At 38.5% G+C, this 17,141-nt stretch overlaps 1 protein-coding gene across 1 annotated transcript in view; it reads left to right on the top strand.

Moving 5' to 3' along the window:
• The window catches only part of LOC132393289 (sodium/potassium-transporting ATPase subunit alpha), a 48,825-nt gene that overhangs the window by 9,536 nt on the left and 22,148 nt on the right, over positions 1–17,141 (top strand). The window contains exons 2-7 of the mRNA XM_059968328.1: positions 7,556–7,669; positions 7,755–7,814; positions 14,903–15,106; positions 15,199–15,312; positions 15,404–15,538; positions 16,892–17,009. Of these exons, the coding sequence (XP_059824311.1) occupies positions 7,556–7,669; positions 7,755–7,814; positions 14,903–15,106; positions 15,199–15,312; positions 15,404–15,538; positions 16,892–17,009 (745 nt within the window). The remainder of the gene's footprint in view (positions 1–7,555; positions 7,670–7,754; positions 7,815–14,902; positions 15,107–15,198; positions 15,313–15,403; positions 15,539–16,891; positions 17,010–17,141) is intronic.

Genomic DNA, 17,141 nt, shown 5'->3' with positions numbered 1-17,141 from the left:
TGCTTCAATGATCTGTATAGAAATACGTATAAGCTATGGCTGCTAAATATTTTTGATTAAAATCTGCACATTCTAAGGAGGGAATGTTATTTGTACTCTGCTTTTAAGATTTTTGTTGAGATTTAGATACTACCTTTACTGAGGGTACATCTCGATGCTTTCAAGAGAGAGTTAGATAAAGCTCATAAAGATAATGGAGTCAAGGGATATGGGGAGAAGGCAGGAGCGGGGTACTGATTGTGGATGATCAGCCATGATCACAGTGAATGGTGGTGCTGGCTAGAAGGGCTGAATGACCTACCCCTGCACTTATTGTCTAATAATAAAAAATCATGATAATGAGGGTAGATATTCAAAAGTGGGCTTGCTGTGAATTTGCTTGTGTTGAAAGAAAGTAATAACTTGAATTCTTACACTACCAACCATAAGATTGCTCCATTCCTGCAGGAACTGGACTTTGTTGCTTCACATTTAATCCTTCACAATTGAGATTAATTTTAATGAGGCTTACCCAGGGAATAAGTGATAGAATATAAAACTTTATAGTCATGGACTTAGCAAATTAGAGCTACATGTAAAGCTGATTGTGCCCTTGTACTGACCTGGGTTTACTGAGTTATTTCCTTCTGGTCTATTCAGAATTTGACTGGGTATGATGCTAATGAGTCTGAGTTAGACAATGGGAAAGAGATCAGAAGCCATTTACAAATGTTCTTATTGATAGGCTAATTATTTCTAGTCATTAAAACAGCCAATATCTTCAAGTTGAAAGAGGGAAAGTATGTGTTCAATGTTACCTTTATTTACTAATGCACCATAGACTGTATTTGGTTAACATCTCGTAGTGATATTTTAGAAAACTAAAAGCAAAGTAGATGCTGGAGGTCCAAAATTTCGGGGGGGGGGGGTTGTGGGGAGCAGTTGTGGAGAAGCTTGTGGAAAATTTTAGAAACGTTCAACAGGTCAGAGCATCTAAAGAGGACCAGATTTTCAGGTTCAAGATGAAAGGTCTGATTAAGTCTATCCAGCCCAGATTCTTTTTTCCCAGATGAATTGTGACTGTTTCCAACTCTTGTTTTTATTCCAATTTGAGTCCTTGTTTGCTCTAATATAAAGCTATTTCTTTGTGGATAAAGCTAAATCATATTACGATTTGCAACTTATTGACAAATTGGGCTCGTTTACTTATTAATTTATTTTTGCTTTTAAAGTTTAAACATTTTACTTTGGTTTTTATCTGACAATGTATAATTCCTTTTGTCTGGACTTGCCATTTTAAAGAAAAATCGAAACATTTAAGAATTTGAATTCTTTTTCTCTATTACACCGATGCTAATCAAATTTCTTTTTAGGTGGTTTCATTGAATTTAACTCCTGGAGCAGCTTGAGTTCAAGCCATAGGGTGGAGTGTGTAATGAACAGGAACAAGTCCGTACAATGTAAACAATTCAGAGCAGGATTGACACTGATTAGCTCAGTGCTGCTTTGAATCCATTAACAAGGACAGGACTGTCTTGAGGCCAATAGTAAAGGGTTATTTCTAAATTTAGCACAAGTCGGTAAATGGGTGAGGTTACAGTTTAATTTTTGAATGTCATATTTAGTTTAGAAGCTTTTCCCATGTTTAGATATTATGGATTTTAAGAAATTTCTTAATCTCTTTGTATTTAACACTAATGTTTAAAATAATAACAAGCTATAGTCTTTCATTGGAACATACCAAACAAAAATAAGCTGTAGATGAGATGAGAAGTAGTAATCAGGTATTTGAATTATGAAATGTTAGCTTGAGGGGAAAAGCTGAAAGTTTTGAGGAAGAAACTGTAGAACTTGGGGTTTGGAGTGTTAAAGGGCATTGAGGAATACATATTGAGCCAGATTTTGAGGAATTCTGATGAGAGACTTGATGTTGCAGAGGTGCAAGGCAAAGGACAGGAAAGAGTTTAAAAATGACTGTCTGGGGGTGGGAGTAGGAGAGTGGAGATGTGAGGTAGGTCATCAAATACAGGCTGGTGTACTTTGTTTATAGATGAGTGGAGGTCAGGAAAGCACTTGAGTAGTTGAGTCTGAAGTTGACCAAGCATAAAAGTTTGAGTATGTGGGTGGAAACTGGTAATGAGGCTGAGAGTAACGTATTCCAGATTTCATGGAGCAATTATAGAGCTACAGTCTTGGTGCTAGGTCAGAGTATTCATCTTATAAATCATATAGCTATTTATGTTGATGGATGGCAAACAAATATATTTGTAGGATGACTGTTCCTAGTTTAGCTATTGTGGATATGTTTGTATTTTGGATGAGATGAACTTGGTGTCTACTAGTGGCTCTTCTTAGATGCACAAAATCGTAGATAATCAGAATCAGATTTAATATCGCAGGCATGTATCATGGAATTTAAGTGGCAGCAGTACATTGCAATACATAATAAAAACTGCAGTTTAAAGCTAAATTAGTACAAAAAGAGGGAAACATGAAGTGAGCTTGTGTCCTTGGGTTCAGTGTCCATTCTGAAATCTGATGGCTAATGATGAAGCTATATCTGAATTTAGGCTTTAGGCTCCTGTACCTCCATCCAGATGGTAACAGTAAGAGGTCATGTCCTGGGTGAGTGGGGTCCTGAAATGTTGGATGCTGCCTTTGAGGAATTACTCCTTGAAGATGCACCCCAACATCCAGGACTAGACTTGGGTGAACAGGAATGGGTGACAAAGCCTTAGAAATGCAGAAATTGTCAAGAATTTGGAGCTTCAGTAGTGAAGAGATTTGAGATGTTAGGTTTGTTTTGCTTGTGAAATAAATTTAAAAAGAAACAATCATTGAATAAAATGAAGTTTTTGGGGTAAGTTAGGACAACTATTTAATGGGGGAGAAGTCAATATTGAAAGGTCACATTGGTGATGGCCTAAAGAACCAGATGGAAGAAGTAGCTTTATGTACCAGAGCTGTAACCTGACACTGTAAAAAAAAAATTACTTATGTGCAAACATGAGGAAATCTGCAGATGCTGGAAATTCAAACAACAACACACACAAAATGCTGGTGGAACACAGCAGGCTAGGCAGCATCTATAGGGAGAAGCGCTGTCGACGTCTCGGCCCGAAACATCGACAGCGCTTCTCCCTATAGATGCTGCCTAGCCTGCTGTGTTCCACCAGCATTTTGTGTTAATTATGTGCATATAGTTAGCATGTAAATTATTTACTGGGTTTTTCATAAAAACATAGGAAGTCTACAGCACAATACAGGCCCTTCGGCCCACAAAGCTGTGCCAGCATGTCCTTAACTTAACAATTGCCTAGGGTTATTCATAGCCCTCTATTTTTCTGAGCTTCTGTATCTGACCAGGAGTCTCTTAAAAGACCCTATCGTATCCATCTCCACTACTTTTGCCGGCAGCCCATTCCTGGCACTCACCATTCTCTTTTTTTTTAAAAATCAACTTACCCCTGACATCTGCTCTGTACCTATTTCTAAGCATCTTAAAACTGTGCCCTCTTGTGCAAGCCATTTCAGCTTTGGGGGAAAAAGCCTCTGACACATAATCAATTCCTCTCATTTTGTACACCTCTATCAGGGCACCTCTCATCCTCCGTCCACCTTTCATTAGTGGCTCCTTGGGCATTTCAGTATTTTGATGTTTGATAGGGGCATTAAGAGTAGCTGCCATGCCGTGTTTGAAGTAGCATGTGGTAAAACTAGGGAAGAAAGATGAACTCCCTTCAAGAGCATTAATGAACCTGATGTGTGACTCTTGAGTTAATCTCAGTTGTGATGGAGTGCAGAGTAATGATATAGTGGTGCAATGACAATTGTTAACTGGAATGATTAGGTGCTGAGTAAAGGTACCAGAAGATAACTCGTGTCCATACTACATAACAAGAATTTTTTATGGCTTTGGATCAGAAAAGGCTGGTAATAAGGAGTAATCTGATACGGATGCAGAGTAAATTTTTAACGTTTTTCTAAATGTCTCAAAATGCTTCACGTTCTCTCAATTACTTGTGCATTATACCTACACTGAATAAGTGTGGCTTTTCAATATTGTAAAATTATATTCCAAGTAATGGTTTTTAGGTAGAGTGCTGAATGTGCATGCACAAGGTCTACAGGAGATGCAGAGGGATGTATGTGATATTTGTTTGACAGCTTGCATAAAATTCTTTGTTCATTGGGCTACAAGTGCAAACAGATTTTAACAAGAGCTGATAGCTGATTCAGCTTCTAAAGCAGGCATTCCCAACCTTTTTTTTAATGCCATGGATCCTTGCCATCACTGAGGGTTTGTGGATCCCAGGTTGGGAACCTAAAGGGTCTGAGCATATCTGGGTACCTGCTGAAAAGTTTGAGGAATTCACCAAAGATTCATTTATTATTAGTGTTCTTTTCCGGATAGCCACAAGACTAAGGACGAAAAGAAGAGTGTGATCAACCCCCAAATCCTCACTTTCCATACAAAAAAGTGAACAAAAATGGAGCAGATACATTAGCCCCCAAAATCCCTCATCCCCATACAAAAAAAGATAAAGATTGGGTAAAAACGCAGAATATTTTTAAAAAAAACTAATACTGGGGTGGGGGGGAGGGGGGAGTCTTTAGTCCAAGTTCACATCCAAATTGTAGAAAACCTGGGTAACATTCTCCAGGCCCAATGGCAGGCTGTCCCTCTCGGGTTGCAGAGAGACCCTCAGCGATCAGAGGGCAAGCAACCAGCATTCATCTTCCACATTTCAATCTCCCTTGTCACTTAAAGGGTTCGCAGCCAGCCCACGCTTGCCACCTCTGCCTCTCGGAGACTGCAGAGTGCTGGAACACTCAAATGATCTCCCAAACTGCAAATCACAGGCTCCAACAGTTGCAGAAACACATTCAAGATGAAAAAAACAAATGTAAAAGAGAAAACATCCAGAAGATGTAGATTGTAGGAGCATTGTGCACAGGTGCCTTCTTGACAGGATTTGGTCTTTTCTGTGTACCAATCATTTATGGCAGGTCAGTCTTATGATTTAGTGCTCACAGTTAAGAGGAACAAAGAACAATATTTGAAATGGACTAGTCTCGCTCAAACAGAGATCAATATGATTTATTTAGGTACGTGACAGGGCAGAATGTTTCAACATCCACGCATTTGTTTATAACTTCCATACACATCAGAAAAAAATACATTATTGGTTTATTGGAGGGACTTGTGTTGATGTTTAACATGGCCTTTGGGGACAAATTTTAAAACTCAGGCTAATTCTTAACATGATTCTTTGTTCCTAAAATATTTGCTGATTGCAACGGGCTAAAGTTGCATAAAACACTGAGACTCTTCATGCAAGAGAGTGGGATAGGTGCAGTAGTGAAGTGATCTTGTTATTTTATTTTGTGAAAGCTATCTCACTAAACTCCTTTATGCTTTAGTCAAAATTTCCTTTTTGGTAAATTCATTTGTTTTCTAGTTATTACCCAGGAACCCAGATGTTAGATTTCAAGCATTTAAACCGTCTTCAATTTGTAATCCCCAAATTAAGACTGATGGGAATAAATATATATATAACTGCCTAATAAGAAAGTAACCTTCCTTTAGTGTCTTGATTTGTGTATTAATTGTGCCATAATCTGATAAATTCTGACTTAATGGCATTAAGAACAGCTTAAAATGAAGTTTAATTTCTCAAGTGAATTTTAACAGGGATAAGTTGTTTTAATAGTCCTTGCTATCTTGAAGCAAATGCAATATTAAGAAGACTAGATCCTTAGGCCGATTTTCTGACTGGAAATGCTTCAGCCATTGCGATGAAGCAATTTTAATGATTAATTGTGTATCAACTCTGGACACTATGCTGCTTAACTGGGGCAGGACCCTGTTGCTGAACAGTTTCTAACTAGCAACAGATGCATGGACTTGTGTAGCCATTGACACTTCCATTGTGCTTGGAGCGAACAGATTTTAAATAGTGCCAGTTCCATTCAAAAAGCAGTGGATCGTGTCACTGATAATTGGCGAGAAATGAGCAATAAGACGTTTCTGAACCACCATGGTTTCAGGAGTTCTGCTTTGAAGATGCCAGATACAACTGGGAATGAAAATGAAGCTATTTCACTACAAGTCAGGAACTACGGAGAATTTGAAGGTATCAACAATCATCTTGAATGCTACAATAAAAATGAAGATTTGGATGATGCGCTCATCTAAAACATTATATGAAAGCAATCTGTTATCTGCATGAGGTGTTGGTTTGATTTTTTTCACTTGCATCAAAAGAACATACACATATATGCATTCCTCCATTGATAACTGTTAGTAATTGTTAGTTTTATAATAGTGTAGTGGTTTTGGTAGTCTTCTCATTTGTTCTAAATTTTATTTAAATGCATAAATTGTTACTCAGTTAAATGGTAGTTTCTCTTTTATATACCATAACTATTTTCATGAAACTTCGGCTAATTGGGACAACCACTTAACTGGCCAAAATGTACTGGTCCATATGTATCCCAATTAACCAGAATCCCATGTATGACGTGGAAAGAGGGAAATAAAGGGTTAATTTTCAGGCAGTCTGAAACCAGTGAGGGAGTTAATAGGGATCACTCCTGAGCCCTTAGCTATTTGCTGTTTCTTTTAATAACCTGGACTTGTTACATGCTGTACTTCTGCCAGAATTTTTTGATAATAAAAAGCTAGATGCGAAGGTGAGTTGTTGAAAGGACAGAATCTGCAACACATTATAGGCAGTTCAAGCAAGTAGACCAGCTGGTGGTTAGATTATACAATTTGGTATGAAGAATAGTAAAACAATTTGCTAAACATTGAGAACATGGCAAATTCTGATACAGAACAGTGCTGCAAGAAAACAGAAAATGAACCTGTCACCTAAAGAAAATCAGCATTTTTAAGCAAGGTTGCTGTCAATTTGTGATTGCTCTTTTACCTCTGGTTAAGTTGCCTTGACCTTAGAGGAGTAATTCGAATAAATATTGTTTGACAATTGGTATTGCATGTTAATGCTCTCCACTGTTTAGTCTTGTGATGTAATTTTTTTTCAGGTTTTGGAAAAGTTGGGAAAATCTTTTTAAGCAGAGGGTTTCTGCCATGTAAATGGAGATAATTATGATGACAGAAAACTTGTTAATTTTCTGTGAAAATAATACCTTAAAAGGTATAAGCTCTGACTGAGCCAGAAGATGCCCAGGCATGCAACATCTGTAGTTCTTTCATTAGAAGGTAGCCTTATCTGACATTTTAGGTCATTCATGAACTTAATACATGGTGAGGCAAGGCAGAATAAGCTTCTATCAGATGTCTGGTTTTGAATAAACCAGAACATTTTCCCTAAATCCCAATCTCTAAAGTGGAAAATCAAGCAAGCCATAACCATTACTTTGTCTGGCAAATATTCCTGAATCTGAGATAGATGGACCTCGGCCTGTGCATGGTACATGGTTAGAAAACATTGAAAAATATAACCATTCAGCAATTGTTAGAGATAACCAGTGGAAGTATTTTAGGCAGATAGATTTTTCACCTGTATTACTGAATCCATCTGATATATTAAAATTATTTACTTTCCAGGCTGCAGGTGAGAAATATGAGCTTGCGGCAACATCAGAAAATGCCAAGCGGACAAAGAAAAACAAGAAGTCAAAGGCTGTTGATATGGATGATCTTAAGAAAGAAGTTGCATTGGTACATATACTTTGCCCACTTTTGAGTTCCTTGATTCATTTGAAAAATATTTGGGATTATCTAATGCTCAGTTTTCATGTTCCAGGATGATCATAAACTGAGCCTGGATGAGCTCCACCAGAAATATGGGACCGACCTGACACAGGTAAGTGTGCTTCATTGGTTCCGAGGCAACAAAGTTTAAAACTCTCTCATCTCTCTACCTGATCTCCTATCTTCAATTTCTGTAAGCTTTTCCATTATTTAACATCCTTATTATTTTTTGTGTATCGTATTCCTCCCTTGTCCACTGCAGTCTGCCAATTTTATACTACCATTACCAGAAGTCCCTTCTACAAATCCAATGCTGCTGCTTCTGAGAAGCGCTGCTGCTACTTATTTCAAGATATTATCACTCCTTTGTGACTGTCTTGTGTGAATCTATTTATATTTATAATTCTGTGAAGTGCTTTGGTATACTTTTCTACACTTGAATCTGTTATCAATCTTGTGAAGTATTTTGTTTTTCCTGTGTTGTCTTTCATGCATGTTTAGCATTCTATGTGAGTTGATGTTGAAGCTTCTCAAAAGGTTGCATTCATTCAAGATTCATGATTGTTGCTACAGGTCCAGTGCAGCATTAAAACAACACAATGCAAAAAAATGTTATACAGGCTGATTATATATACACATAGTATATATTTAGATATGTATTTAGTGGTGGTGGGGTGGCTTATTGGATAGAGTTGATCAACCGGATTGCTTGGGGAGTGGGTTTGTAACTGTTTGAGTCTAGTGGTCCTGGTGTGGTTACTACATACTCTCTTCCCTGATGGGAGAGGGGCACAATCCAAAAACGGTGGGTGAACATTCATGATATTGCTAGCCCCAGTGTGTAATTTATGTATACACACACAATTGTACTTCTCATCAATACTGAGTGCACCATTTAAACAATCACAGTCTAGATTCAAACAAGTATGTGAACCTCTGGGGTAATGCCTTGTACAAATCCTACTTGGAGTCAGGTGTTCCCATCAATGGGATAAGATTGGAGGTGTCCTGCCCTATATTAAAAGAAAGACATTCAAAATCAGGTTACTGACAGAGCCCACACCTCTCAAGAATATCTGTTCGTGTACCATGCCTTGATCAAAGTAACTTTCAGAGGACCTTAGAAAAAGAATTGTAGTGTTGCATGAAGCTGGAAAAGGCTACAAAAGCATTTCTAAAGACTAAAGATTACTAAAGCATTTCTAAAGATGTGGCCATCAGACCACAGCGAGAAATTGTCTACAAATGGAGGAAATTCAGTAATGTTGCTATTCTCCCTGGGTGTGGCAACCTGCAAAGATCACACCAAGAGCACAATGTGCAATGCTGAAGGAGGTGTGAAAGAACCCAAGGGTAACAGCAAAAGACCTGCAGAAACCTTTAGAACTTGCCAAAGTCTCTGTTCATGTGTCTACTATAAGAAAAACACTGAAAAAGAATGGTGTTCATGGAAGGACATCAAAGAGGAAACCACTGCTGTCCATAAAAAAGATATTGGTGCATGTCTTAGTTTGCAAAAAGCCGCCTGGATATTCCACAACACTTTTAGGTCAATGTTCTGTGGACAGATGATACAAAAGTTGAACTTTTTGGCTTGTTACGAACCCCGTAACCAGCAAAAATAGGAGTATCCGTTGAAGTCTGATTATACTATTTTTAACCGTATTTATTAATAAAATACACAAAAATAAAATCAGATAAATAACAGATAATATACGTCGTCAATGCTAAATCTAAAAGTGCGGGTATAATAATAATCAGTGAGAAATAAGCTCTGTCGTTGTCTAGGGGATAATGAATTGTCTGATGGAAGTATAAAGTTCAGTTCAGGTCATACAGGCTGCAGTCGTTGCTGATCACCGTGTGGCAATTGTTGGAGAGAGAGAGAGAGAGAGAAAAACTTGCCGACTTTCCTTGTTACGATCTTGATCCATATCCGTGCTTTAGCTAGACTGTTCCGTGGAGGACTAGTCACCCAGGCAAGGGTGGACACACACACAAGCCCCCCACCGGTCTCATACGTTTCTCCTGGTGTGTCTGAGGGGTGTTCCCCAGACCCGACTTTTATCCTCACTCATGGGGTCTCAGATGTCAATCAGGTTGGGATGATGCAATCCCTCAACCAGACTACTCTGATTGCCCCCTGGGGGGTTTCAATGAATAGTACAGCACTCAATACACAATTCCTCCTTCGAGAGACAATAGCAATAATCCCTGTCTTTGTCAATAGGAGACATTCCACCTTGTTGTTTTCTGCTTTGTCTATAACAACTGCCTTTGCTGTGATCCTGCGTCTCTCTCCCTCTCTTTCTCTCATTACTGACATGATGTGTATCTCTCTCATTTCCTGGGTATCAGACCCAAAATAATAGCGATTTTGCGATTCTCAAAAAGAGGGGGCGACTTTGCTCCCTTCATTTGTAACAGGCAGAAATCACACTGCTATATTTGGAGGATAAAGGGCACCGCCCACCAACACCAGAACTACATCTCAACTGTGGAAGGAGCATTATAGTTTGGGGCTGCTTTACTGTCTCAGTGCATGTGCAGCTTACAATTGTTGAGGGAAGAATGAATTCAAAATTGTATCAGCACACTTTACAGCAGAATGTCAGGATAGTGGTCTGTCACCTGAAGCTTAATAGAAGTTGGATAATGCAACAAGAGAATGATCCGAAAGACAAGTAAATCAATAACAGTATGGTTTAAAGAGAAGAAAATTTGTGTTTTAGAATGGCCAAGTAGAAGTCCAGTCCTTAACCCAATTGAGAAGCTGGGGCATGACCTGACCACATATGGTATCCCAGAAATATTGATGAACTGAAACTGTTTTGTACAGAGGAATGGTCTAAAATAACTCCCCCATTGTGCAAGTCTAATAGCTACGGGAAATGTTTGGAGGTTATTGCTGCTAAAGGAAGTTCTACCAGTTATTAAATACAAGGGTTCACATACTTTTCCCAACCTGGACTGTGAATGATTAAACAATGTGTTCAATGAAGACATGAAAAGTACAGTTGTTTCTATTAGTTTAGGTAGATTGTGTTTGTCTATTATTATGACTTTGATGAAGATCAGACCACATTTTGTGAGTAATTAATGCAGAAAACCAGGCAAAGGGTTCACAAAAGTGTCTGTATGTATACTTTTATTTTGAAAGCCATTTTTAGTTAGAGTTCTATAAGTCTTTATAAGGGTCATATAATTTGTAGGCAAAATATTTCTGAATATATAATCCAGTCTTGCAAATGTGATTTTAGTGATTACTATTACCTAAAACTTGATGACATAATTTCTTCCCATGTGTCATTTGTGCAAATATCAATTTGTTTCACTATGAAAAGCCGTCAGTTGGGCATTTGCCCCCCTTTCCTAATAATTGGACATGATTTTTTACAACATTGGCTTGTTAATTGAAGGACATTGTGTAGTATTTTCCCATATTTACAACTGAGCAAGGTTAGTATTGTGTATTTTAAAGACAGTTTGGTGTGTTGAGCTTACCCAGAAGACAATTAATTAAATATATCATACAATCAAAGTTGGTTGTTGTCTGAGCAAAGTGGTGTTCACATATGAGAGACCTACCTCAAAGTATTCCTTTATCTCAGGTTGAACTGGGCAATCTGGCATTGTGATTGTTGGATGGTGTAATATCTGGGTGAGTTGGATAAAAACAAAACTTGCCTTCATTGTCAAATAAAGTTGTTTAGTCCCAAGGAAGTTAGTCCAGATAATGCTGTTCATGCAGTGAAGACATAGTTAAGGGTAATTTGATCCACACTGAACAGGAGAACAAACTTTCAGCAGTTTCAGTATTGAGTAACATTTCCTATCTAATGACTTTTCACATTTCACAATCTATATTGCAGATGATTTCCTACTCAATCCTGCAGTTTCTTTTTCCAGAAAAGAATAAATCTGATTTCTTTTGTTAACTTGTAAAATGGTAGCTGTTTTCACTTGTTTTTATCATTGCAAATCTTTCATGGATCTGCATTAATAGGGACAAAGGGTATTGTATCACATCTATCATCTTGGCATAATTTTGTAGTGTTTTATAAAATATGATTCATAACCTAGGACAAATATTAACACTTCACTTAGTTAAATGCCAGCAACATTTGATTGCCTTGGTACATTAGGATCCAGATGGGAAAATTCTTCAATGTCTTCTACACAGGCAGCAGGTGTTTTTTGTAATAACCCCCCCCCCCCCCCCCCCAGCTACCTCCATAGAGAAAAAATGTCTTTTCTGCAGCACTAGGTTTAGTTGTACTGATTATTACCAGTCAGTCAAATCCCTCTATCTGGAGACAAAAAGAAACACAGATGCTGGAATCTGGGGGAACAACTAGTCTGCTAGAGGGACTCAGCAGATCAAACATCTGTGGAAGTATATGGGGGGGGGGGGGTGAGAATTGTTGTTTCATGTTTAAATCCAGAATTAGAACAAAAGATTGAGAGACAAGATGGCCAGATTAAAGAGGAGAGAGGGCAAGTTGAGATTGGGGCCAGTATGATTGGTGGAAGGAGGAGTGAAGGATGATGGACTGATAGACCATGTAGGGTAGGAATTGAGTTGGGAGTCAGAGCCAGGTGGTAATAGGTGGAAGCAGATGATGTCAAAAAGAGGGCAGATAGCCCCAGGTGGGGGAGGGGAGGGTGAAAGAAACAGCTGCTGATGGATAAGTGGGAACGCGGTGCTGGAATCTGGTAAAGATGATGAAAGCCATTACAGGAGAGGCGAGGGGCAGATGGAGGAGAAGATTAGTTGGGTGAAATATGTGGGTAATTGGCAGATGGGCATAGAAAAGTAGATAAAGATAGTGGTTGATTGTGGGGCATGGTTATGGGAAATGGGACAAAGATGGAAGGAGCGGTGGAGGGGAAGTGGGTAGAGAGAGGGTGCAGAGAAACACAGAACATAGGGTTTCCTGAAACTGGAAAATCAGTGTTTCTGTCATTGAATTCGCTAGCTATGGAAAAGCTAAAGCAGGTATCAGTGTACAACCATAAGATGTGGGAGCAGAATTAGGCCTTTCAGCCCATTGAGTCAGCTGCACCCTTCCATCATGGCTGGTCCTAGATCCCATTTAACCCCAATCACCTGCATTCTCGCTAGATCCCTTAATGTCTTGATCAATCAGGAAGTAATCAACTTCTGCTTTCAACATACCCACGGATTTGGCCTCAACCGGATTCTGTGGCGGAGCATTCCACCTATTCACTACTCTCCTTAATCTCCTTACTTCTGAAAGGTTGCCCCTTAATTTTGTGTCTGCGCCCTCTAGATCTGGATACCCTCACCAAAGCAAATGTTCTTTCTACATCCACCTTGTGTAGTCCTTTCAATATTCAGTAGGTTTCAATGAAATCCCCATGCATTCTTCTAAATTCCAGTGAGTACAGGCCCAAAGCTGCCTCATGTGTTAACCCCTTCATTCCTGGAATCATCCTTGTGAACCTCTGGACTCTCCAATGACAACACATCCTTTCTGAGATACGGGGCCCAACACTGTTGACAATACAAGTGGCCCGACTAGTGTCTTCAAAAGCTTCAGCATTATCACCTTGTTTTTATATTCTATTTCCCTTGAAATAAATCAACATTGCTTTTGCCTACTTTAACAGACTCCAAACTGTGAATTAACCTTTTGGAAGTCTTGCATGAGGAGTCCCAAATCCCTTTGCACCTCTGATATTTAAACCTTCTCCCCATTTAGATAAAAGTCTGCATTATTGTTCCCTTTACCAAAATGCATTATCATACTTTTCCCAACACTTTTCCATCTGCTACTTTTTTTATAGCACTGGAGCTCCTGTGGAAAATGTTCTGTTACCACCAGCCAGCAGAGCAAGAAGCCCCAAATCTAACCCAAGGTTGCAAATTTGTAGCACTAAAACATTTGAGTTTGGACAATTTGACTAAGGCCTCTGTTCTTGGTGGTCATCCTATGATATTCTTGCATTCAATTTGTCATTGTGGTTATTTTTAATGGTTGCAATTGATTGTGAAATCTCAGGTACATCCTGGAGGATTATATGGTTGAGTCCATGTAATTTTGTTCATGGATTGTATGACCACACAATATCTCATTTAACATGAGATACATTAGTGTACCTCTAGAACTGCCTGTCATCGCTGTCTGATTTACAATCCAAAGCCATTCTAGCCAAGTCCCTCTGATCGGGCAGCAGTGCTGACATGTTTTTCTAGAGATGAATCCTGGCAGTGACTACCTCATGGTCTTTCACTGATTTGTGTGTTTGTCTGTACACATTTTCATTGGTTCACTTGCACTCCACATGGACAGGCAGTTGTCCTCGTGTCTCAAGCCAGGAAGTGATTTTATGTAACTAATGTTAGATTTGTATTATTTTACTATCTTGGCATTGATAAAAATGAATCTTAAAAATTTCAGAGGCATGATAGGGGCAATTTGTCTGTGGGTTTATAGAAAAGTACAAGAATCTGAAATTTCATCTGAAAACTAAAGTTTGAACATGTGTTTGGAGAATACATGACACAAGTTCTCCCTGAGATACGAATGGCTGACTTATAGACTGCATGTACATACAAACAAACTTTTGGGAGATTGAGATGGACAAGGGCGGATTTGCTGGCTGCCATGGGGCACAGGCGGCTTCTGCTAGATATCAACAGGGCATTTTCATGAGCTTTGTTCTTCCTTCCCACCCAAGCCACAACTGTTTCGCCAAGCAGAGCTGGGAGTGCTTAGCATGCTCACCCACCGAGTCACTGAAGCCAGCTGGTGGTAGTTCTTCCCATGCCTGTGCAGCTGTTTCTATGGTGTCTTCCATACTTTTTGATCCTTTCCTACTTTCAGACAATTAGGGTTACAATTAGTTCTCAGGATTTGTAGAAATAGGACATCATGCAAATGCATAGTATTTCTGTTTCTAAAAATAGGTCAAAATATCTATTAAAGAATTGGATTTATGTACTTAATATTTTTAATTTTTTTATCATTTTGAAAATTTTTCTGCATATAGTTTTCCAGGATATATTTGTGGTTACATAACCTTCTGAGTTGATGTATGAAAAAAGTTTACTTGAGTATTTAGTGGGCATTTGGAATTCTAGTAAAGCAGTATGTCACAGTCAATGAAAAGGAATAAGTATTAAACATTAAAAAGTTTAAAATATGAAAGACAATTGCTGTTCATTTATTTTAGGGTCTCAGTACTACTCGTGCTAAGGAGATTCTTGCTCGTGATGGCCCCAATGCACTAACGCCTCCGCCCACAACTCCGGAGTGGGTGAAGTTCTGTAAGCAGCTCTTTGGTGGCTTCTCAATCCTCCTGTGGATTGGTGCAATTCTTTGCTTTTTGGCCTACGGTATTCAAGCTGCAACTGCAGAGAATCCAGCAAATGATAATGTGAGTTGTGCTTTATTTTTAATCCCTGAAGTTGATATTATCCTGTGGTTATTAAGTTGGTGACTTCTATACCTACTTGGTGACTTTTGCAGTTATACCTCGGAATTGTGTTGTCTACTGTGGTCATAATAACTGGCTGCTTCTCATACTACCAAGAAGCTAAGAGCTCAAGGATCATGGATTCTTTCAAGAACATGGTACCCCAGGTGAGGCTTGCCATAATGCAGTAATGTAGATATAAAATCTATAGCAAATTAGTGCCTGCAATGATATTTTGGTTTGGTTTATCATCGCTAGCAAGCCCTGGTCATCAGAGATGGAGAGAAAAGCCTTATTAATGCTGAGCAGGTGGTTCTTGGAGATCTGGTGGAGGTAAAAGGTGGCGACCGTATTCCTGCAGACTTACGAATAATCTCTGCACATGGTTGCAAGGTATGTATAATTAATGCATTATATGAATTAACTGATAGGTGACACATCATTTGTGTTGATTTTGATTACATGCTGTTCTCTGTCTCCTTGGTGAAGGTTTTAGCAGAATTTTCTTCAGTGAAGTTTTCCTGCCTTGATTGAATTGGACAGGTTGCTTTTCATACAGTTATAATTATTTACCTTGTGTTTATGCTAATTACTATCTCAAAGATGCAGAGAAAGTAGCATCCACAAAAGCATGTTGCAGAGTAACCTAGCTGTTGCATGATATCTTCAAAAGCTTATATTGCAACAGAACCCAGAGTAAGTAGTATTGTTCACTTGTCTAAAAAGATTGAGTTCGGTGATTCCTTTTTCAAAGAGGATGTCGATCATCATGGCACTGCTGAGATGTGAAACTTCAGAAAAAAGTATCCGGCTTCAGAACAAGAGAAAATTTCCCAATGTTGGGAATCAAAGTAATACACACAAAATGCTGTAGTTATACACATCTATGGATGCTGCCTGGCCTGCTGAGTTCCTCCAGCGTTTGTGTATTTCAATCTACCCTCAGGAATTTGGAGAGGAGTGGGAAGCAATTAGATGAGGGAGGAAAGAATAAAATGAAAATTTTGTCAATGATCTAATTGACCCTTTAATCAGATTTAGATTATCTAAATTTTGCATGGGAAATGCCATAAATAGAGAAGCTCATGTTTGATTTTGAATTGGGGAGATGACCAGTCCATATAATATCAGGTTCAGAGAACTGAGTATTATTTGCTTTATTCCTAATGTGCTGAATCTATGGTATTCTTTAGAATGGACAAACCATTAATCAAACAGGCTCCAAATTGAATGAGTTCAAAATGGAGGGTTTCTATATTGAGCTACAGGATTCCTCTCTTGTATCCAGAGGAAATGTGCGCAGCCGCAGGAATGTACTAACTCCACAAATAGCGCTAAAGGTCAAGATTGAACATTAGTCATGGACCTGTGTGTAGAAGCAACTTTTGCTGTGTTCCCCTGCCTTTTAAAGATAGATTTTACTTGCTTGTGGCAGGAGTCTGTGGTAAATTTTAACCCATAAAGTGATTGACAGTGTAGATCATTGTATTACCTTTTTCCAGCTGTACATCTGATTATCTGATAAACTATATATGTTCTGGTTGGTTAAAGAATGTGCAACAAATTATGTTATGCATTTGCCCTGTTTAAATAAATAAATAAATAAATAAAACTTAAAATATGAAAAATAGAGTATATTAAGTTTGTTAAATGACATAAATTTGGGTTCAAATTAACAAGCCTGTTGCATAAAACTAGATATAATCCTGTCCAAAAACTAAGACTATTTGAAAAATTTTCTTTTAGGTGGACAATTCTTCATTAACAGGAGAATCTGAACCTCAGACTAGATCTCCTGAATGTTCCAGTGATAATCCCCTGGAGACTCGAAACATTGCGTTCTTTTCAACCAATTGTGTTGAAGGTATAACTGAATTTTGTTGAGTGACTTCAAAATTTCTTGTTAGATTTGAGTTGATCATTATAGGTTCAAGCCACACTGGGATGTAAACACAATCTGGTTTAATGCTATAGAAAGCAGTGTGATTGTAGTGTG

The sequence above is a fragment of the Hypanus sabinus genome, chromosome 4 (assembly GCF_030144855.1).
Source record: "Hypanus sabinus isolate sHypSab1 chromosome 4, sHypSab1.hap1, whole genome shotgun sequence".
NCBI lineage: Eukaryota > Metazoa > Chordata > Chondrichthyes > Myliobatiformes > Dasyatidae > Hypanus > Hypanus sabinus.
The sequence above is the reverse complement of the archived record's forward strand: the minus strand, read 5'-3'. Positions and strand labels throughout refer to the sequence as shown.